Source organism: Mytilus galloprovincialis, chromosome 1 (genome assembly GCF_965363235.1).
Source record: "Mytilus galloprovincialis chromosome 1, xbMytGall1.hap1.1, whole genome shotgun sequence".
Lineage (NCBI taxonomy): Eukaryota > Metazoa > Mollusca > Bivalvia > Mytilida > Mytilidae > Mytilus > Mytilus galloprovincialis.
Window position 1 is genome coordinate 65,983,767 of NC_134838.1, and position 25,156 is coordinate 66,008,922.

The following is a 25,156-nucleotide window of genomic DNA, read 5'->3' on the forward strand; positions in this document are numbered from 1 at the left end:
AATGACAATAATACATAAATAACAACAGACTACTAGCAGTTAACTGACATGCCAGCTCCAGACCTCAATTAAACTGATTGAAAGATTATGTCTTCATCATATGAATATCAGGTACAATCCCTCCCGTTAGGGGTTTAGTATCATACTATCATAAAATATATGAGAAGAACATAACCCGTGTCATGCCAACAACTGTTTTTTTAGAAATAAATGTGTTTAGTTCCGATGCAAAGACCCTATCAGTGAATCAATGTTAAAGCCAAAATATGCAATCTTTAATGACCTGACAACAGTATCGTAACTATATCCCCTTTTAATAAGTCTATTTAAAGGTTTTGTTAGTTTCTGAGGAGAATACTGACATTTTTGTGCTTTATAAAGAATATTTCCATAAAATTTTGGATGTGAAATACCTGAACGTATAAGATGTCTGCATGTTGAGTTATATTTACGAATTATTTCCTTATACCGGTGATAAAATTTAGTAAATGTTTTGACCAGTTTGTGATATCGAAAACCCTGGTGTAATAATTTTTCAGTAATACATAAATTTCTCTCGCTAAAATCTAATACATTGTTACATACACGAGCGAATCGTACAAGTTGAGATATATAAACACCATAAGATGGTGACAAGGGAACGTCACCATCTAAAAATGGATAATTAACAATAGGAAATGAAAAATCATCTCTTTTATCATAAATTTTTGTATTAAGCTTCCCGTTTATGATATAGATATCAAGATCGAGGAAAGGGCAGTGGTCATTGTTATCATTAGCTTTATTTAAAGTAAGTTCTACAGGATAAATTTCTTTAGTATACATACTGAAGTCGTCATTATTTAGAGCCAATATATCATCCAAATATCTAAAAGTATTGTTAAATTTTTGTATCAAATGTTGTTTTGATGGGTCTTTGCTAATTTTAGTCATAAATTGTAACTCATAACAATACAAAAACAGGTCCGCAATAAGTGGTGCACAGTTAGTCCCCATTGGAATTCCAATAACTTGACGATATACGGAATCTCCAAAGCGAACAAAAATGTTATCAAGTAAAAATTCAAGTGCATAAATAGTATAAATACGCATGAATCTGTCATTAAAATAAACAATTATCGGATTGTATATGTTAAATACGTGCCCAATACCCATGCTTTTTGTTATTTGTTTACTATAAGGTGACAATCAGTAAACTTCAGCTTCAAAATAGGCATTTAATGAGCAGCCATATTTGTTAAATCATAACAGACAGAGAGAAAAAAGATTGACGATTATACGATATATTTGCGTAAAAAATGATAAAATCGTGCACAGAGGACTAAGTTTATGATATATACATGCATTGGTTCAAGAATTGGATAAACATTATTTTTCACAACTCACTGGTTTCTTATGACTTTAATAACAAATAAATACAAAAGCTAAATCATCTTTTCTTGATTTCACCACTAACAATACTATGCAATTAAAAACTTTCTTATCAATGAATTCCCTCTAAACTACAATCGAACTTTGAACCTACCATATCTAAAGGTCAAAATGCAGGAATTTAAATGATCATTTTTTTCAAATGTTCAATGCATAAAACTGAGGATTGATTGGTGTTAACTTAACCTCCTGTGGCAAATATTTCATAGGACAGACATTTTCTTTTATCTTATTGATGCCAGTAACAAGAGTGTAATTGCTACTAAGTCATGTAAGTTGACAGAGATAAATTCCCTACAATTATTAATTGTGAATTATAAATATGCTTTAGTTCCACTGTAACTGTACAATGAATGGATTTCAAAGGTTTTCAACAAAATTGACAATAAAATAACTATGCATTTCATATCTATCCTAATACAATTATTTGTCCTATTACAGAAGCTGTAAGGTATGAATGTCTTTTAGACAGCAACCTAAAAACATAAACAATTAAACAAACAAAAAAACTTGGAGGTCAACAAAAAACCTTTAAAAACAGACATGTATCTTGACCTTTGCTTAAACTCTAAATTGCTTTTGTTGCTTTTGTCTGGATAGCTTTAAATAAGTTTTTATAATTTAAACTTTTTCAAACTTTTGAAAGAACTATATAAGCTAGTCAACAAATACACAGAATCTTAAACATTATTAACAAGCTTACCCCTTGCAGTATAAAATAATCTGCATATAATTATAAGCTGAGGTAAAAAAAAAATCACAATGAAATGAAAATGTTAACATTCAGCCATAAAACAAACTTTTCAAACTAGCATGTCAACAAATAGATTACATTAAATATTACATGCCTATTTATGTAGACAAATTATGCTTTTCAATATCCTCTAAAATTTCATGAACAGACTGTTGTTGTTACAGTAAACAGTCAAAAGTCAAAATATAACACGGATTTAATATGTATACAATTGTTTCAAAATTTCATTTGAATTTTTCAAAAAGTATTAGACACCTATACATTGTATACGAAATACATTTTTTTTTTAATTTTTACAATGGTTTGCTTAGTACACAGGAACAGTTGTAATGTATAATAAGTTGTCTTTCCATTACAAAAGAACAATCGAGTTTTTGATTCACATTTGTTCACATGTTAGATACATAATAAATAATGACCTTATTTATACAGGAATACATTTAAACTTTACATTTCTAAGATATGACTATGTAATAAATATAAGTACATGTTGAATCGTCCTAATCTACGTGTCGAACTACTGAGGAACCCAAGGGTTGAAGCCATAACAGATCTTACTTTGCCACCCCTCAGAAAATTGGAAATTGTTCCATGTATTGGTGAATTTGAAATCATAAATTTGATAGTGGTTTAAACCTGGGACTAATACATTTAATTTATCTGTTAGTCACAGTTTAACCTTTTTGCATTAAACTTTTGAAAAGTATAATAATTAGAAACACACTATTTTGTTCCAATGAGGCAAGTGCAATGGAGCTTGAAACAAAAGAATAAACAAACCCTGAGCTTGTGAGAATGATCTATGTAAATTCATAAGCATGAGCATGTACATGTACAGTAACTGTCCAATACAATATTCCACCCTCTTACATTAATTTGGTGGTGTCATCCTTTGAGAGTGTGGCAAATATGGAAATCCCTAATTCTTATGCAAAAGGAATGTAAATTCTGTTAAACCAAAACTGGTTGTTAATTAGTAGATGAGTAGTAAACATGTGAAATTGATAATTTATCTTTCATGTCAGTAATTAGTGATACACCATGGCATTATTTAACTCAATTACAAATGTATGAATCAGATGAGGTTTCTGTCAGTGTGCATTTATCATGAATTTATTAATGTTACCCTTGGTTAAAAAAAGTATACATTTTATTCAGCACAAAAATAGCCAAAACTGTGAGTACATCAAGCATTTTTAAATGTTTTTAAAAGTTTAAAATCAGTAAATCTTGTACAAGAACAGGTCAACAAGAAAACCTCTGACAAATATTTTTTATAACAAAAAGTTCTGGATTTGTAGATGCACAAAAGGCAGCCATTTTGAAAACCCTCAATGTAACTTGGTATGAATTTCCTTTCAGCAAAACCTTATCAGAGCACTCTACAGTAGATCTTTACTAAAGATTTTTAACCAGTATATTAACATAGGTTATATTGATAAATATCCAAACTAATTATACTACTGTCAGGAATATAAGAGCAGCTTTCAGCCATTTCAAAACTTGTTAAACTATTTTAAAACACAAATTCACCATTCTACATTTTTGAAAGAGCAGACTTCTGCTGTTATACACAGACGATCTATATTCTCTGAGGATCTGTGGAAGGTTCCTGAGGAGGTTTTGATCTGACCTTGAACCAAGGGGTCTCCTTGTACAGGAACCATAAGTTGCCTGCCCACACCATCATATTCAGAAAACCAAAAATCTGGAAAAAAAAAGACAAAATTACAATAAGTGTTATTAATCCATCTATTTTTTTTATCAGGTTAACTGATAATTTCCCAATCAGATTTAAAATAAATGAAGCTTTTTCTTATACAGAATATTCATTATATATTTCAATGAACATCCTACGTTGACCTGGTGTCATTGCGGGAAAATGTGTCATAGGAAACATAGTGTCATGAAGATATTTGCTTTGTTAAGTAAGTTTTATTCCAGGAACTCATTGGAAGATCTTGTATCAAGCCAAATGTTTTATTTTCTTTGTTTTGTTCTTCTTCCATTTTTAAGAATTGCTAGCTATAGAAATCAGAAAGACCTATAAATGAAAGTGATTTAAAGGTTCCTTGCCAAAACCTGGTGCTCTGCAGGGCGCAGCTTTATACGACCGCAGAAGTCGAACCCTGAACAGTTGGGGCAAGTATGGGCACAACATCCAAGCTTGATACAGTTCTGAATTTGGATTGCGATCAAGTTTTTGACATAATATAAGTTTCTGACAAATGTCAAGATCTTACAAATCTTTTGCACAATATGTGCAATTAAAGATTTTTTCTTTTAACTTTTCAAAAATTTGGAATTTGACAAATTTGACAAAAAAAATTGAAAACAACTAACACCCCTTTTTTTTGCAATTAGTCCAAAACCTGACATTTCTTTATACATAATATACAATTAGTGTAAAGGTGGTAAATCCGAACATACCCAACATTGTATCTTAAATGTTTAAGAATTACCTCCCTTACACTGATTTTATATTGTCTTAATTATATTGTTGATTGTTTGTTTAAAAATTTTGATCTCGCACCATTGTCAATATAAGGCCATACAAGTGAGAGCTTTAGCTAGCTATAAAACCAGGTCTACATAAGACAAGAGGCTGTCACAACGACAGCAAACCGGATTTATTAACATTTATTTGTGTCCTGGCAATATCACAAGAACCATTACTGATGAATGGTGAAAGTGAAAATCGTCAATATCAAATCTGACCTCCATTTTGTCATCAGTATCAACATATTAAAATTTGAAAAGCTTAGATTGAATGGTTCATGAGTAAATACAACAACGTGAATGGAAACACCATTTTACGATCTTTCAAGAACCATAACTCCTGAACGGTAAAAGTCAAAATCGTCATTATTGAACTTGACCTCTATTTTGTCATCAGTAACAACATATTAAAATTTCAAAAGCTTTGGTTGAATGGTTCATCCCCAAATCAATAACCGACATTTTTGTCACAAAAATCCGGTTAAAAATGCCTGTACCAAGTCAGGAATATGACAGTTGTTATACTTTTGTTTGATCTTTTGATTTTGCCATTTGATAAGGGACTCTACAGTTTTGAAATTTCCTTTGAGTTCAGTATTTTTTGTGATTTTACTATTTATATCAGGTGTATAATTATATACAAATACTTACCACTGAAACATTCAGGCTAGCAAAATTGGGAAACTTTGTCTGCACACACTGATTTGGAGCCTTACAATCTGTCCCCATCATATCAAATTGTCCACATTTATTAAAGTCAGTATAGTACTTCAAATTTACTAATCCTTGTGCCCAGGCTGAAGATCCAATCAACCAGAACAGGGTCAGGACAACAGAAATTATAAAGTCCTATAAAAAAATAAACAGAAATTATTGTTATACTTTTTAGCTCACCTGGCCCAAAGGGCCAATTGAGCTTTTCCCATCCCTTTGCGTCCGGCGTCCGGCATCGTCCTGCGTCGTTAACTTTTACAAAAATCTCCTCTGAAACTACTGGGCCAAATTAAACCAAACTTGGCCACAATCATTATTGGGGTATCTAGTTTGAAAAATGTGTCCGGTGACTTGGCCAACCAACCAAGATGGCCGCCATGGCTAAAAATAGAACATAGGGGTAAAATGCAGTTTTTGACTTATAACTCAAAAACCAAAGCATTTAGAGCAAATCTGACATCGGGTAGATACCACCATAGTTTTTGCTTATTATCTTGAATATTATTATAGATAGAGATAAACTGTAAACAGCAATAATGTTCAGCAAAGTAAGATCTACAAATAAGTCAACAAGACCAAAATTGTCAGTTGACTCATTAAGGAGTAATTGCCCTTTATAGTCAATTTTTTACCATTTTTCTAAAATTTTTGTATTCTTTTAAAAAATCTTCTCCTCTGAAACTACTGGGCCAAATTTAACCAAACTTGGCCACAACATCATTTGGGTATTTTGTTTTAAAAATGTGTGGCGTGACCCTGCCAACCAACCAAGATGGCCGCCATGGCTAAAAATAGTACATAGGGGCGAAATGTAGATTTTGGCTTATATCTCTGAAACCAAAGCATTTAGAACAAATCTGACATGAATAATTATTTATCAGGTCAAGATCTATCTGCCCTGAAATTTTCAGACAAAACAGACAACCTGCTGTTGGGTTGCTGCCCCAGAATTAGTAATTTTAAGGAAATTTTGCAGTTTTTGGTTATTATCTTGAATATTATAATAGATAGAGATAAACTGTAAACAGCAATAATGTTCAGCAAAGTAAGATCTACAAAAAAGTCAACATGACCAAAATTGTCAGTTTACCCCGTAAGGAGTTATTGCCCTTTATAGTCATTTTTTAACAGTTTTCACAAATTTTTGTAAATTTTTGTAAATTTTTAGAATATATTTTTCACTGTAATTACTGGGCCAAGTTCATAATAGATAGAGACAATTGTAACAAGAAGAATGTCCAGTAAAGTAAGATCTACAAACACATCATAATCACCAAAACACAATTTTGTCATAAATTTATCTGTGTCCATTGTTTGATATGCACATAGACCAAGGTGAGGGACACAGGCTCTTGAGAGCCTCTAGTTTTATTTAGAAAAGTTTGAAGAAACAGATACTGCAGAAACATTAAATTTTATAGGTTTAATTTTCATGGTTTGGTCTCTAAATTTGGATTTATTTTTGAGGTTTCCAGTTTGTGAAAGTATTAATCAATGACATAATGTTGGTTTAAATATAGTTTCTAGGGTTTTAATTTAGTGGATATAATCCATCAAAAAATAACAGGAAATCTTTTTTGCCCTGATGGTCCTTGAAGAAAGTCTGCTAGTCCTCACCATGCTCACTAGTATTTCTGTTGCAAAATACCAAAATTGAATATATTCTTTACAAAATTTTGGTAGCTAAAAACCTTCTGACCACCATTTTTCAACAATTCCGAATCTCAATGAAAATTCTGCTTTTATAGTAGATTAAAAATATACAGTACACACAAAATGATTAATAGATTAATTGCGTTTAGCTTTACATTCATTGGCAACTATATATTGCATGTATGATTCTGGACAATACATGAAAATGATTCAATTAAAAAGCTGTCGTGAAAGTATGTTGATTGAAGCTCTAACTGTGATTGATGACACGGTGGTATAGTATTAATAGAGATATTTCAAAGTGATTCAGGATCACTGGTTATGACATCCCCTTTTAACATCAGGGTTTGTTTTTAGAGATATTACTCCTCATGTCACTATTATGACCAGAAAATTATTCTTAGCCAGGAAACAAATCTAGTAAAAAAGATTACCTAAACAAGAATGTGTCTCCAGGCAGTTCACGGATGCCCCATCCGCACTATCATTTTCTATGTTCAGTGGACTGTGAAAATGGGGAAAATCTCTAATTTGGCATTAAAATTAGAATGATCATGTCATAGGGAATATGTATACTAGTTTCAAGTTGATTGGACTTCAACTTCATCAAAAACTACCTCGACCAAAAACTTTTAACCTGAAGCTGGACAGACGGACGGATGAACAAATGGACAACGAGCGAACAGACGGACACACAGACCAGAAAACATAATGCCAATAAATGGAGAATAAAAATGGAATGTTTTCCTTAATTATACATTTGTATAGCAATTTGGCAAACATACATTTGATGTCTGTTTCAGATGAAATATACCATGTATACGGCAGACAAGAATAAAATTTACAGGACATGTCCAGAAAATACAAGTTTTCAAGCCAGTGCCTAGGGGTCAACATATGGTCATCAATTACTGTACTTACTGCAGTGACTACATTGGTGTTAAACCGATAGCACTTACCGCAGTTACTATATTGGAGTTAGACCGATAGAGTTCATCAAATAGCAGATATAATGCTAACGCTGCTAAACAATATAGGAACACAAATACTCCTACAAACACATAGAATTCAGCTGATGACTTTGCTCCTTCCAACAATCTCATTTGGCCAGGACCAGTTGGTGATTTAGTGCACAATGGCCACATAAAATATTCATTGTGCAAGCTGAAATTAGATGATTTTTTTTTATTAAATGACTAATAATTTGTACACACAGTTTTATTGTTGTTTCAGTTATTTTATCTAATTTTTCCTGCATGATAGCATTTCTGAAGTAAAAATGCTTGATGACACATAAAGAATGACCACAGTTTAGTTTGTAATTTTTTGTCATGTGCAATATCAAATAATATATTAATATCTAACTGTAAACACAGAGATATGTTTTGCATTTGTTATTTTGAAAGCAAATTGCAAATGTTGAAATTAAAATAGCAATACTATATATATGGTACTCTCTTTTAAATTTATACTCATGACTTTCCTTAAACCTGTTTTAGTTTGAGATACATGATTTTCGTAATACTTTATATTGACTTTGAACTAGCTTTCAGTAACTGTGAGTTTCCTCAGATCTGTACTTTGTGTTTTGTGATTGGTTTATTTTTGTTTTGTTGTGAGAGGGATGTAAAATGAATTACATTTATTAATTCCCTGGTATGTCCGGTCAGTGTTTTAGTTGAATGTTTATCTGCTTTGTATTGGTCATGCGAATTTGGCCCTTTTCATTGAATTGATTTTAAGTTTGTTCTAAAGTTGAACTGTTTCACCAATGGCCCTGGTTAGGCACAGACACTTGTCTCAGAATTTCCCCCCACCTATATACCTTAATTCTGAGACAAGTGCCTGTGTGGTGAGGGTAGGGTTTGGTGCCATTACACATGTTTAACCCCACCACATTTTAGATTTAGATTTGTTATTTCTGTGTCTTTGACAGATTTGTTATTTCTGTGTCTTTTATAGATTTGTTATTTCTGTGTCTTTTATAGATTTGTTATTTCTGTGTCTTTTATAGATGTTATTTCTGTGTCTTTGACAGATTTGTTATTTCTGTGTATTTTATAGATTTGTTATTTCTGTGTCTTTGACAGATTTGTTATTTCTGTGTATTTTATAGATTTGTTATTTCTGTGTCTTTGACAGATTTGTTATTTCTGTGTATTTTATAGATTTGTTATTTCTGTGTCTTTGACAGATTTGTCATTTCTGTGTCTTTGACAGATTTGTTATTTCTGTGTCTTTGACAGATTTGTTATTTCTGTGTCTTTGACAGATTTGTTATTTCTGTGTCTTTTATAGCTTACCATTAAAGTTGTTGAAGGCCATTTGCGATGATACGGGGACCTATTGTTGCTAACTTCTACACCAATCATTTGGTCTCTGGTGGAGAGTTGTCTCATTGGCAATCATACTATATATTATAATTAGATTGTCTTCGGTCTTTTATTGTAATTTTTGTTTTTTAGGGAACTATTTTGGTTGTTTGATGTAAGCCAAGGCTCTGTGTTGAATACCATACATTGACCTATATTGATTTCTCTTTTACAAATTGTGACTTGGATGAAGAGTTGTCTCATTGGCTCTCATACCACATCTTCTTATATCTATGTCTCATTGACAAGTACCAAACATCTATTTTTTTCATGCATTTTTTTCTTACGTAAAGTTATCTGGATTCATAACTTATACCTATAAGTCACATAATCCACTTCATACTTTTAAATCAACCATATATCTTTTTTCAAAACTTACTCATATGGATAGGCAACCTGTATACTTTCAGTTGCGGTGGTTATATTATATGTTTCATTTCTACAGACAGCATGAAAAGAAATTCTCTCATCCAAACTAACAGTTGTTGCAAAAGCAAATATTGATAGAATCTGAAATGAAAAGATACAATTTTTTTTTACATCTTAAACATCTATCTGTCATGTCAGTATGGCTTCTTTGCACAATCAAAATATCTGTTTTGATGCTATAAATTCAGAAATTATTCCAGATTTTTATCAATGCTAAAAATCATAACACTATAATGCGTGACACTGTTAGAATCCCATGAAAAGAACTACAGTAATGTTTTTTTATATCTGATCCATATGTATGTATGTAGATTTTCCTAAAATAACAATAATAAATTTCGCATTTTGGTCCATTTTGGTCCATTTTTTTAAAAATTGCAATAATAATTTTTTTAGTATCAAAAGGAGCAGATTCAAAAGGGTAAATATTTGCCTTGAAAACCAATACGTTACACACTAGATTCAATTATGTTCAATTAACTTCAATACCTTCAGACAGATGTGTAGGTTTTAATTTGAAAACAAAATATACAAACTAAACCCACCTCCATACTTCTAGTAGGAACACATACCTAGATATCCCCCTTTAATAAATTTCTTGATTGCCTCTAAAGGAAGTTATCAGTAAATAATAGCAAGGTGACATCTAGTACTCTTCAGCTAGAGACAAGTTTATAATGAATTAATTATAATATAATGTCCTTGTAATTTGTATGTCTACATGGTTTCAGATAGTTGCAATTTTTTTCCTTCCTAATTTTTCTCTCCATGTCTGATTTTTTCCTTCTTTTTTTTTTCTTCAAACATACAATTTTTTTGTACTTCATTTTTTCCCCTGTGTATAACATGTGTACTAAATTAATTAATGTATACTTCTTCATGTTCTTGCATGTGTAACCTTTATTTTGAGAGAGTTCTTTTATTTTTTTTCTTCTCAAAATGTAGATTCCATGCTAAAATGCATTATTCGTTGTTCATTGATAAGTTTAAGATAAAAAACAAATCCTTCTTTGTTGAAAACAGATAGAATTTTTCCAATTAATCAATTTCTAATGAATAGAAACCTTTCCTGCATCTATTTTCAACTTACAGAAGAAATTCAAACACTTTAAAAAATCTTTTAAAACTTTTCATCAATAGAAACCATAGATTTCCTTCGTTCATTATCTAAACAAGTAGAAGATCTTAATTATACGTGAATTTCATCTCTCAAAAAAAATCATTAATAGTAGGAAAGCTTCAAAAGAAAAATGACTTTTACACAAGTATCTCATCTGAGTTTGAATCAAGTGGTTAAACCCCCTATCAGTGCTTAATGATTATAGAATTGTCATATGCTTCAAGTTGAGAACAATCAAAGTGTATTGGTGATCTTGATTCCAAATCAAAAGAGTATCCATGATCTTGATTCCAATACAACACACTGTCATACTTAGCTGACTAGTTAGAAATGTGAACTGTCAAGGGATTATTAGAAACCTTTAGCAATATGATCACAGGCCATCAAAATTATTTTTAAAGGAAAAATCTTTAATTTTCCCATCAAGGGATTATGAGAATGACAAGCATAAACTTTTCACTTATTCATTATATTAAAGAATAAAAGGATGCTTAAAAATTGTTTTAAGGAGTATGTGAAAATGTGGATATAGGAACTGGTTCGAGAAAATGCGTTAATGGAACAAAAAACATAGAATCACTATAAGTACTTAATATTTTCAGTTTATATTCACGACACTTAATCTAATTTAAAATTAAACCTCAATTTGAAAGTTATTAAGCCATTGTAAAAAAGAATCCAAAATAAGCCTGCAAAAGACATGCTTCAATAGAAGAAATATTATGTTTTTTACCAATTGAACTTTTCAAAAGTTTTGTTCAAATTTTTTTAGGCCATGAAAAAGCATACATTTTTAAACCTCTGACAAAAGTTTCATGACAGGCACCACTTTGTAAAACAGGAACTGCTGACCTGAATTCACCAATGGTTATTTGTTGAAGTTCATGATAATGCTGCTAAATATCTTAAGTTTTCTGTGTCCATTATTTTTTCTTATGGCAGTCAGTCTGCAGTTATGTCTATTTGCATTTCAACTTTTAGTTTTTGAGATCCCCAAGTATGTTTTACCCACTATTTCACATAACAGGGTGTTAGACCTTAATTTTAGTCAACTGCTTAAAGCTGAATTACAGTTCACCACAGATTCAAAGTACTAACGAGTGCATGCACTGCTTGCATGATAAAATACCATTCAAATATAAAATCATTAATTTCAATGTATGTTTGCTGTTAGGTCAATAGTTTTAATTCAAACCTGAGTCAATAAAGATAATAGAAGGGTATATAATTTAGAATACAATGTTATAATCTTTTTTTTTTTTAATTCAAAGTATAAGATTTGGCTTATACCAAGTAAATAAATGTGCATGCATTTTGCTTATACAATGTATATAAAAAAAAAATACAAATGCTGGAATTCTTCAAATTAAAGTACTACTATTCACAACCCTGTTTGTTTGTGGAGTTTGTGTTGCTAAGACTTAAGTGTTTTATGTTTTGTTTTGTGAACTGCTGTTTGTTGTTGATCGTATTTCATTTTCTGCCATGGCATTGTCAATTTGTTTTCAACTAAGTATAAGTTTGAATATTCCTTAAGTATTTAATGCCTTTCTTTTACAATATTGTATTTTCAAAAATAAGTTTTATAAATTTTGTACATGTATCAGAAGTATCTGCATAGAATCATGCAGGAAATTTATGAATAAAGCACTAGAGACTCACCATTGGCTAGATTTAAGTCATTTATAATAGGTTGTTAAGACTAAATCAAAAGTGACTGAAGCAATTCATCCTGTTGTCAGGATTTAAAAACAGAAAAGGTCAATATTGTTACAAATTGTAAATGTTTTAGCATTCAAACACAAATCTGGAAAACTACAAATACAAGAGACTAATGTTTAAGGTGGTACCTAACACTACAGGGAGATAACTCTGTAAAATCAGCAGAACATTTTAATGACGGTGTGTTTATATGGGAATATTAAGCTTCTCAATGATCAAAATAAGTGTTTGTCAAATTGCTATATAACCAGTGTAATTTTTCTGATTAAACGGTTGGTTAAAATTTTTTGAAATTTTTACATTTTTGTCAAAGGGCCAAGGTAAATACTTTGTCAAAATTAATTTGGCTCGTTTAATTTTCTTAAAATTTTCGACAAAGTGCCACATCCACTGAAAATAAGATTATATATCTGAGCCAAATTTATTTTAGTTAAAGTGTTAGGTACCACCTTAATGAAAGGAATCTCGTATATGAATTATCAATTTATTTACGAATACTTTTTAACTAATCTGATTTTCTGTATGTTTATATATTTACTGTATTCCTGTCACATAATGTTGTTATTTTAGCTGTATTTTTAGCATTGCTATATAAGTGGGAGGTTTTGCTAGCCATAAATTAAAAACTAGGTTCAACCCAATTTTTTCTCTTAAAATGTTCTGTATCAAGTCAGGTAATTGGTAGTTTATAAATTTGTTATCAAATATTCAGTTTCAATAAATGTTGAGGATTGTTTTTTAGAAGTTCAGTGTTTTGTTTTTCTGTCAAATAATTTTAACAAAGGATAATGCATTTAATAATTTAGGAAAGTATAAATTCTTAATTCCTTGATGTTTTATTGTTTTTCATGTTATTAAACTTAACTAATTTTAAATTTACATAAAATAATTTCAATTGGTGATTTTCTCTACAAACATGATTTTTCTTCATCTCGTATAAAATTAATCCACATTTCTTTTACTGCAAAAATCATTATTTATTAAATGCCAATGGCTGCATGCACCTTACAATGGAAGTACTACACCTCCCTTTTTCCATAATTTTGATACATCAAATACGAAAAGTTTATTTTGAATTTCATGTTTCAAGTATGTCAAGTGCAGGTTCAAAAATAAATACAAGTTAAAGAGATTAACTTTAAAATCTATTTTTCCCTGTTTATTCAACAGGATAATTTGCTGCGTTTTTTTTAAAGATAAAAGTATAGCACTAAAACCACTAATAATATAACTATGTAAAAATGTTACAATAAAACAGGCTCAGATATATAATCTTATTTTCAAAATTGAAAAAAAAAACAGAAAAAATTACAAAAACTTAAGCATGACTGTTGACACATTCTCAAAATCCTCGAAATGAATGCACAATTAGTATTTTAATTTAAACACAATCAATATTCAAACTGTGTCTTACCAGATTTACAACTTTTAGAAAAATAATAGTAACAATCATTTTACATCCATCGTCAACTGATAATGTGAACAATTTATTATCCTCCTTCACAAATAGACAAAGCTCGACTAATAACTCGCATATCTGATTCTCAATACTTCCATTAAACAATGACTGTATTGGAATTATCCAACGACGACAACAGAACTGTGAAGGTATTTAGATAATTAAGCTTGTGCCCTGTTTTCATAATACTTAATGTAGGTTCATTATTATTTGTAGGGTACCAATTTTCATTGGTTTCATTAGAATACAGTAATCACACAATTTAAATGTTAAAGTAAATATTTTCTTAAGGTCTTGTTTAATAAAATGTATCAACTTTTGCAAAACCACAAAATCAAATTTCAACGATAAAACGACATTTCCCAATTCAACAGCAATTGGTATCCAGGCATATAAAGATTCAGCAATTCCTATAAAGTGTCACCCTGCAGCTGAGATGAGACTACTCGATAACCTTTCAAGGCCTGTTTTTTCTATTTTCAAATCTGATATTTTAGAGCAAAAATTTGAAATATCTTCAGTTTATACATTGTTATAGGTGAAAATACCTGTTGGTATAGATTTCATAAATTAACCAGCATATTTATTACTTCTGGTTACTTTTGATGTAAGTCTTCACAACATTTTGTTACATGAGTAGAGGCCAATTTCACCACAGATTAAGCCTCTTAAATGAAGAGTTTATAGAAAAAAACAACAATTATAGCTATAAACAGACATCTAGATTGTAAGGAAAATTTTACTTAACATCCATTGCAGGAGACAAAGATCAAAGGAAATGTGGTATCTTCCTACTCATCCTATTTGACAATGAAAATGCTTTCAATGCATCCTTTAAATTTTTGGACAATGAAAATGGTTTCCATACTCAGGCAACAGACCAGCTAGGGACCCCCAAGAGATGTATTAAGAGTTCTAAATATGCAGAAACTAACAAAACCTTTAAATAGACTTATTAAAAGGGGATATAGTTACGATACTGTTGTCAGGTCATTAAAGATTGCATATTTTGGCTTTAACATTGATTCACTGATAGGGTCTTTGCATCGGAACTAAACACATTTATTTCTAAAAAAACAGTTGTTGGCATGACACGGGTTATGTTCTTCTCATATATTTTATGATAGTATGATACTAAACCCCTAACGGGAGGGATTGTACCTGATATTCATATGATGAAGACATAATCTTTCAATCAGTTTAATTGAGGTCTGGAGCTGGCATGTCAGTTAACTGCTAGTAGTCTGTTGTTATTTATGTATTATTGTCATTTTATTTATTTTCTTTTGTTACATCTTTTGACATCAGACTCGGACTTCTCTTGAACTGAATTTTAATGTGCGTATTGTTATTGTTTTACTTTTCTACATTGGCTAGAGGTATAGGGGGAGGGTTGAGATCTCATAAACATGTTTAACCCCGCCGCAATTTTGCGCCTGTCCCAAGTCAGGAGCCTCTGGCCTTTGTTAGTCTTGTATGATTTTAAATTTTAGTTTCTTGTGTATAATTCGGAGTTTAGTATGACGTCCATTATCACTGTACTATTATGCATATTTTAGGGGCCAGCTGAAGGACACCTACGGGTGCGGGAATTCTCGCTACATTGAAGACCCATTGGTTGCCTTCGGCTGTTGTTTGCTCTATGGTCGGGTGGTTGTCGCTTTGACATATTCACCATTTCCTTTCTCAATTTTAGAGAGTATGGCAAGCTCTTAACACTTGGCAAAAGATTAAACATCCTTATTCTGACCAGACGTGGCTGTGTACATTTGTACTTCTACATCCAGTACAGCAAAATGGATGTCCCACTTTGGCAATAGTTTTACTGCCAGTCAGAAGAAGACTTAAGTTACCATATTTCTATTCTTAAGTCACCATTGCAGGCTAGGAAGGATAAGATAAATAAAAGTATTTTAAGGTGGTACCCAACACTTTAACTAAAATTAATTTGGCTCGTTTAATTTTCATAAAATTTTGACAAAGTATTTACTTTGACCCTTTTACAATAATATAAAAATTTCAAAAAATTTGAACCAACCGTTTTATCAGAAAAATTACACTGGTTATATAGCAGTTTGACAAACACTCATTTTGATCATTGAGAAGCTTAATATTCCCTTAACAACACAACATAATTAAAACGTTTAGCTGATTTTACAGAGTTATCTCCCTGTAGTGTTAGGTACCACCTTAAAGGTATCTGTCAATGAGACAACAAACAAATAACACAAATTGCAAAAGAAATCTAAAGGTTATATCAAAAGAGTCCTGTCCATAAAGATATGCCAAATAAATTGTTAGAGAAGATCATCATTTTGACCTACCGGTATTACCATATGACATTAATATTTCTAAATAGCTGCATGAAGTTATTTTCATAGTACATTATCTATTAAGGAGATTAATTTTCCGATAAAACCATTTGGTTTGTTTTAAACAGAATCCTGGTGACATAGTCTGCATGACACCTCTTGGTCTGGTGACTTGAACAGAACATATCGATTCTGTAAAACCACCCATAATTGGACTTTGATTTTATGACCTTATATATCTTCTCTAATAACTTTAAATCTGTCCATTAATTTTCTATACATTACATTTACACACACATCCTATTAATTTGTTATCAGGGTGACAATTTAATCATCATTACTGTCCCCAGTAATGGCAATACAATTAAGTAATAGATTTTTAATTCAGGACAAATATACTGAGTACAAAAGTTTAGCAACACATATTGATTTATATAATGGGAAGACACTGGAGGTAGAGAAGACATGTCCTATGGAAAGACCAGGATGATATCACAAAGACAGCATGCACACTCCACTGGACCCCAGAAGGTAAAAGAAAAAGAGGAAGACCTAAAATGACATGGAGAAGAACTGGAGAGGTAGTGGCTAGTTAGCATCAACAGAAATAGGGCACACTACAGAAAACTATGACAAAGAGACAACAACTTGACCAAAGAGCAGAAAACAACCAAAGGCCACCAATGGGTCTTAAACACAGCCAGGATATCACTAATCAGAATTTTTATTTGTATTTTTAAATTTGAGAAATTTCAATTCATTTAATATATGTTGCTAATCTATTTCATTCAGTATAAGTATATGTTATAAAAAGATTCCATCACTTGAAGATCATTCATTAAGGGTGGTGACGAAAGAACAGATCTTACTACAGGTGTTAGCAAGCAAAAATTTTATTCTACAAAAACAAACAAAAGTGCACACACTGAAATGTCTAGCCTTCTTTACTAATCATTCATATTATGTTCATAGTCCTAAATATAAAACTTTATTACAACTGTCACATAAACTCAACATTAACAAAGAAAACTAAACATTGATCAATGAACCATGAAAATGAGGTCAAGGTTAGATGAACCATGCCAGGCAGACATGTACAGCTAACATTTATTCTTCCATACAACAAATTTAGTTGACCTGTTGCTTATAAATTGAGAAAACAGACCAAAACACAATTACTTAACACTTTGCAATGAACCATTAAAATGAGGTCAAGGTCAAATAATACCTGCACAGACATATAGTTCATACAACATTGTAAAATATTCCTATATACAAAATATAGTTGATCTATTGCATATAGTATTAGAAAAATAGACTAAAACTCAAAAACTTACCTTTGACCACTGAACAATGAAAATGAGGTCAAGGTCAGATGACACATGTCATCTAGACAGTTACACCTTACAATCATTCCATACACTAAATATAGTAGACCTATTGCATATAGTATAAGAAAAACAGACTAAAACACAAACACTTTACTATAACCACTGAACCATGAAAATGAGGTCAAGGTCAGATGCCACCTGCCAGTTGGACATGTACACCTTACAGTTTTTCCATACACCGAATATACTAGATCTATTACTTATAGTATCTGAGATTAGGAACGGACCATCAAAACTTAACCTTGTTCACTGATCCATGAAATGAGGTCGAGGTCAAGTGAAAACTGTCTGACGGGCAGGAGGACCTTGCAAGGTACGCACATACCAAATATAGTTATCCTATTACTTATGATAAGAGAGAATTTAACATTACAAACTAGAGGCTCTCAAGAGCCTGTGTCGCTCACCTTGGTCTATGTGCATATTAAACAACAGAGACAGATAAATTCATGACAAAATTGTGTTTTGGTGATCATGATGTGTTTGTAGATCTAAATTTACTGAACATTCTTGTTGCTACAATTATCTCTATCTATAATGAACTTGGCCCAGTAATTACAGTGGAAAATATTTTCTAAAAATTTACAAAAATTTACAAAAATTAATGAAAATTGTTAAAAAATGAATATAAAGGGCAATAACTCCTAAAGGGGTCAATTGACAATTTTGATCATGTTTGACTTATTTGTAGATCTTACTTTGCTGAACGTTATTGCTGTTTACAGTTTATCTCTATCTATAATAATATTCAAGATAATAACCAACCAGATTCTTCGCAGGGCGCAGCTTTATACGACCGCAGAGGTTGAACCCTGAACGGTTGGGGCAAGTATGGACACAACATTCAAGCTGGATTCAGCTCTAAATTTGGATTGTGATTAAATAGTTGACACAGCCCCCATAGGTTTCTGACACAGAATGAATGTGGTCTAATGAACTTAATATATTTTTTTTGCCTTTGAGCAATTCACTATGCTGTTGAATATTAATCCTCTCAAAAAAATGTTTGAAGAAATTTTCTTTTTATTTATGAAATCTGAAATGAGAAAAATTTAACCCCCCCCCCCCTTTTTTTTCACATCCCCCTTTCCCTTTTGCCAAAACTGATCTCAATTCAAATTTCTAATGGAGTTTGCAACAATAACTACTCATTTAAATACATCATAAAATATTAAAATGTAAAATAAAGTGCTTGTTATCACTGAATGGTAAAGATTGTTTTAATTTATCAGTTGGTAGTAAAAGTGAATATACATTGTATATTGTATAAAACAATGATTTAAGTTGATCGATCAACTACTATTCTGGACAAAGAAAGATAACTCCAATTGAAAATTTCTTGCTATTGCGCAATACTGTGCAATTGAAAATATTTGCTATTGCACAATACTGTGCAACTGAAGATTTCTTGCTATTGCGCAATACTGTGCAATTGAAATTTTTTTGCTATTGCTGAATACTGTGCAATTGAAAATTTCTTGCTATTGCACAATACTTAATATAATAATTTTGGATCCTGATTTGAACCAACTTGAAAACTGGGCCCATAATCAAAAATTTAAGTACATGTTTAGATTCAGCATATCAAAAAAGCCCAAGAATTCAATTTTTGTTAAAATCAAACTTAGTTTAATTTTGGACCCTTTGGACTTTAATGTAGACCAATTTGAAAACGGGACCAAAAATTAAGAATCTACATACACAGTTAGATTTGGCATATCAAAGAACCCCAATTATTCAATTTTTGATGAAATCAAACAAAGTTCAATTTTGGACCCTTTGGGCCCCTTATTCCTAAACTGTTGGGACCAAAACTCCCAAAATCAAACCCAACCTTCCTTTTATGGTCTTAAACCTTGTGTTTAAATTTCTTAGATTTCTATTTACTTATACTAAAGTTATGGTGCAAAAACCAAGAATAATGCTTATGTGGGCCCCTTTTTGGCCCCTAATTCCTAAACTGTTGGGACCTCAACTCCCATAATCAATCCCAACCTTCCTTTAATGGTCATAAACCTTGTGTTTAAATTTCATACATTTCTATTCACTTTTACTAAAGTTAGAGTGCGAAAACTAAAAGTATTCGGACGATAACGACGATGACGCCGATGATGACGACGCCAACTTGATACTAATATACGACCAAAAAATTTTCAATTTTTGCTGTCTTATAAAAACTGTAAAATTTCCTTAAAATTACTAATTCTGGGGCAGCAACCCAACAACGGTTTGTCTGTTTGTCTGAAAATATCAGAGCAGATAGATCTTGACCTGATAAACAATTAAGCCCCGTCAGATTTGCTCTTAATGCTTTGGTTTCAGAGCTATAAGCCAAATCTACATTTTACCCCTATGTTCTATTTTTAGCCATGGCGGCCATCTTGGTTTGTTGGCAAGGTCACGCCACACATTTTTTAAACTAGATACCCCATTGATGATTGTGGCTAAGTTTGGTTAAATTTGGCCTGGTAGTCTAGAGAAGATTTTTTAAAAGAATACATAAATTTTAGAAAAATGGTTAAAAATTGACTATAAAGGGCAATAACTCCTAAAGGGATCAACTGACAATTTTGGTCATGTTTGACTTATTTGTAGACCTTACTTTGCTGAACATTATTGCTGTTTACAGTTTACCTCTATCTATAATAATATTCAAGATGACCAAAAACTGCAAAATTTCCTTAAAATTTCTAATTCTGAGGCAGCAACCCAACAACGGGTTTTCCGATTCATCTGATAATTTCAGGGCAGATAGATCTTGACCTGATAAACAATTTCACTCCTGTCAGATTTGCTCTAAATGCTTTGGTTTTTGAGTTATAAGCCAAAAACTGCATTTTACCCCTATGTTTTATTTTTAGCCATGGCGGCCATCTTGGTTGGTTGGCCAGGTCACGCCACACATTTTTTACACTAGATACCCCAATGATGATTATGGCCAAGTTTGGTTAAATTTGGCCCAACAGTTTCAGAGGAGAAGATTTTTGTAAAAGTTAACGATGACGACGGACGACGGTGACGCCGGACACCAAGTGATGGGAACTTTGGGCCAGGTGAGCTAAAAATCTTATCTTTTTTTACAAGTAGTCACTGAACCATGAAAATAAGGTCAAGGACATTGGACATGTAACTAACGGAAACTTTGTAACATGAGGCATCTATATACAAAGTATGAAGCATCCAGGTCTTCCACCTTCTAAAATATCAAGCTTTTAAGAAGTTAGCTAACACCGCCGCTGCCGCTGCCATAGCTGCCGCCGGATCACTATCTCTATGTCGAACTTTTTGCAACAAAAGTTGCAGGCTCAACAAAAACCTGATGAAAAGAAAATTGCCAATAATTGATAATTGAAATGATAATGCTTTACTCTTTTTTCTGGGACAACTTTTCTAAAAAAAAATTAAGATTAAACAATACAATTATGACCATACAGATACTTAATTGGGACCATTCTGATAAGTTACCATCAATAGTCAATAGGACAACAATATATAACAACGGAGGCCAGCAAGATTCTTTAGAGTTAATAATAATGAATTATCGAATTAGACACACCAGTATAATCAGAAAGATTTTACTAATGGTATGCAGTCAGGGAGACCTGTCAAACAGTACTTATTTTCTGAGAATTATTATCGCTCCGACAATATTGATGTTGTCACAGTAAATGCACCATTATATGTGCTTTGATGAATGTCATTAATTTCTGTCTCCAAATTCATAAATTCCCCATCCTTTTGACAAAATTTCTCTTAAGTAATCTGCATTAAATCATCAATGAAGTCTTCAAGCTAATCATAACATAATGAACATTGTACTGTAATAAATTGACAATGTACTTTTGGAGAACTTCAAAGTAAGGAATACAATTTTTAAGGGGTTAATGCTGTCAATAGAAAACATAAACATGGCAACAACAATGACACTTCAAGATTAGTTTTGTTGATTTTTTTTACAGGGGCAATAACTCCTAATAAAGTCAACAGATTTTTCTCCAATTTTTGTAATTTACACTTTTAACCTAGCTCCTCTAGTTTTTGAAACAATGGCAGAGAAATGCAGACAAAACTTTTAAACATTTAGGGGCAAATAATTCAAAAGAGGTGGACACATTTTTTTTTAATTTTGAGGTATTCAGATAGATTAGTTATCTGACTAATTCTGCCCTAGTCAATTTTTGTTTACTGTGAATTCATTAATTTTCGTTGGATTCCAATTTTCGTGGATTTTGCGGTTACAGGTGAACCACGAAATTAATTGTTCCACAAATGACAGATTTGCTATACAGGCTTGTACAATGTTGTTAGACTGCATCAAAATCCTGAAATCAAATATCCACGAACATGCAAGTTTTCCCTAATCCACAAAAATTGGTACCCACTAAAATTAAATGAGTCCACAGTAATTGCTATAGTTTTAGAGTCACAAAACTGTAGTTTGACCACAAAAAAAAAACACACTTTAACCTTATAATTGTTTGGACACACAGACCATTCAATAATTTTAATCAAATCAAACTGCCTCCTAGCATCATGAGCATAGACAGGATACACAAACTAAAATTTATTAACTTAAGTTTCATTTTTTTCTGTCCCAAGTAAAAAAACCTTATATGAAATTAATTTCATGTAGCAATCTTAGTCTGCATAACATCAAGTCATCAACTATAAATTTGATATAAAATGTAAAACCTGCAATGAAAGTGTTAAACAGAAACTTGATAAAATGAGTCCTTCAAATACTATAACAATTGTCTGTTTATCAGAATTCTAAGAAAGCGTACTTAAAACAAGGAAATTAGTTCCTGGTCGGCAATCAAATCAGAAAAATGGGAAGGAAATTAAATTTGTCTGATAAATACACTAATCAAAATGAGACATTTTATAATGATGACAGTAATCCAAGCTTGTTACTGTCTGATTGGAGGCAAAATAGACAAATACAGTGAAAACAGCATTCACAAACCCCCTGAGAGACGTTGGATTTTGTTCAGTTTAGATGGGTGTCTTTCGCCATCTTGGATTGTAAAAAACAGGAGGATCTTAGGTCCAGATTTTCAATCAAGTTAGCAAAATTTGATGCAGGAATGCAGATACCTAATACAATGTAATATGAATTTGCATTTAAAAAAAAAAATTATAAGATTTTACCTTAAAAATATTAATATTTTTACCAGTATAGATTATTTTTGCTTGATTTTCAAATTTTTTTAAATTGGCATTTTACGGGGAGGTAACTCTGAAATAATGCATTTTCTGAAGGAATCGAGATCTACATGGAATTTTGCTATTTTGTATTTTTGCTGGAAAAAACGCACGATGACCCTATCTTTTCTTTTGATATTCTGAAAGCATTTTCCAAAAGCTATCTTCTAGTATTTTATTTTACAATTCTATAATTTAGTTTAGCTTCTATTCACATAATGATGTTTTTTTTACTGTATAATCTATCACAACATGTAGCTTGAGAAAATGTGCGGTGACCTATTATTTTTATTATATTTTTGAACATATATCAATATAAATAAATTTTGGATGTAACGCGTCTTCTGATTGGCCGACGTTATTTTGTTATCAGACCATAGACATAATTTAAGTCATGTGACCGTGACGTCATCAACGTTTTTTCAAGGTTTTCTACGGTTTAAAATGGAATTAGAATTAAATTATAAGAAATGACTGTAATATTTTTTCTGTTTATTCGAAATAACATAAAAAATGTGGTGCACACTGTTAAATAACCCGTTACGCGCGTTATTCAGTGTGCACCAAATTTTTTATGTTATTTCTTCATAGACAGAAAAAATATTACCGTCATTCCTTAAATAAACTATGTTTTGGCAAAGTATGAATAAATTCTATCATTTTTAATTTAGACACCTATACCACCTTAAAGGATAAAGTTTATGCAGTTAAAATTTCTCTAGAATTTCACTTTCCATGTTCTCATAGATTTCATTGTAGACAAGTTGCCCAGGTTACTAGGATTCATTTAAGACAGGTTTCACTGTACTGCAAATTGCAATGCAAAGCAGTATACTGTCGACAATAACATAGTCTAAGCTATCTAATCTAAGGAAACAACTAGATCTTAATATACAATACACCATAACAAAAACTATGACCTATATCATATGACCCCCAATTGCTTAGAAACTAGCTAAGACCATTCTGTTAGGTTAACCAATTCTCTTATAAATGATCAAATTCAATGTTATGAAGAGCTATTTATTTTTTTTCAGATAAAATACGAATTGCTTTGATGAAATCTTTAGAAAAGTCACCTGAACCAAAGGTGCATCATTTTAGCTATATTCATTGATATTTCAGCTACAAACACATTTTTTTAACAGTTCTTTTTATAGAATTCAATCGAATTGATTTAGTTAAACACAGGTATAGTTAACGGTTTGTCTCTGCAAGTAGTAATTCACCATCATTATATTAACATGATTACATGCTTTTACAAAGAATGCTGCAAAATTCCAGAATTTGAATAATAAAACTGTAAAAGTCTAGCAATCTTCCTTAAATTTAAAGAAATGGTGCCTTATTCCAGTAATGAAATAGAACAAAAATGTATCTTCTGCAGCCTTCAGGGAATATTTGATAAACCACTAACATTATGAAGCATTAACTCCTAATAGAAGGAAACCATTATGTAACGTTAACCCATCTGTGTCAAACTGTGTTATAGTTCTCTGTAAATCAATGTTGATATTCATCAAAAATTTGTTTTCATTTTGCCTCTATTTCAATGATGCAAGTTTCATTTATTTATAAATTTCCTTTTCAAAAGGTTTTCTAAGAAATAGTTTAATTCTTTTATTATTAAGAAATAAAACCTTTCCTAAGAATAAGTTGTAGTCTACCTGGCCATTTATAAAATAAAATTTTGCAATTTGAAGTGTCCAACAACAGCTATTGATCTGTCATAACGTGATATGTCAGTTCATAGAATGGAAACTATTTTTTTTTCACTTGAAACAATCATTAATTGATTTAATCAGCTGTACACAAAAAATAAACTCCTAGAAATGAAAATACATGTACCAATACTGAATATTATAGCTGAACTATAAAACACACTGACACTGCATGCAATGTAGGATTCATTCAATACAGTTTCATATATGAGTTTATTCTACTGTAATAATAAATTGTTTTTTAGCAGGTTACTAGATTGTACTACGGAAATGTTGAATACATTGCTATTATACATAACCACCCTTAAGTTTTATTACTATTAAAATAAAAAAAATTAATATAAATTCATATATGCAATATGCATCATTTATTT

The 25,156-nt window shown here is 31.3% G+C and overlaps 1 protein-coding gene across 2 annotated transcripts in view; it reads right to left on the reverse strand.

Annotated features, from left to right (window-relative positions):
- Positions 1–1,449: 1,449 nt before the first annotated feature.
- Positions 1,450–25,156, reverse strand: part of LOC143081928 (synaptophysin-like) — a 33,981-nt gene continuing 10,274 nt past the window's right edge. For both annotated transcript variants that reach the window (XM_076257570.1, XM_076257574.1), the window contains exons 3-6: positions 9,803–9,933; positions 8,011–8,215; positions 5,336–5,533; positions 1,450–3,893 (exon numbers count right to left, since the gene is read on the reverse strand). In XM_076257570.1, the coding sequence (XP_076113685.1) occupies positions 3,768–3,893; positions 5,336–5,533; positions 8,011–8,215; positions 9,803–9,933 (660 nt within the window). In that variant the 3' untranslated portion in view covers positions 1,450–3,767. The remainder of the gene's footprint in view (positions 3,894–5,335; positions 5,534–8,010; positions 8,216–9,802; positions 9,934–25,156) is intronic.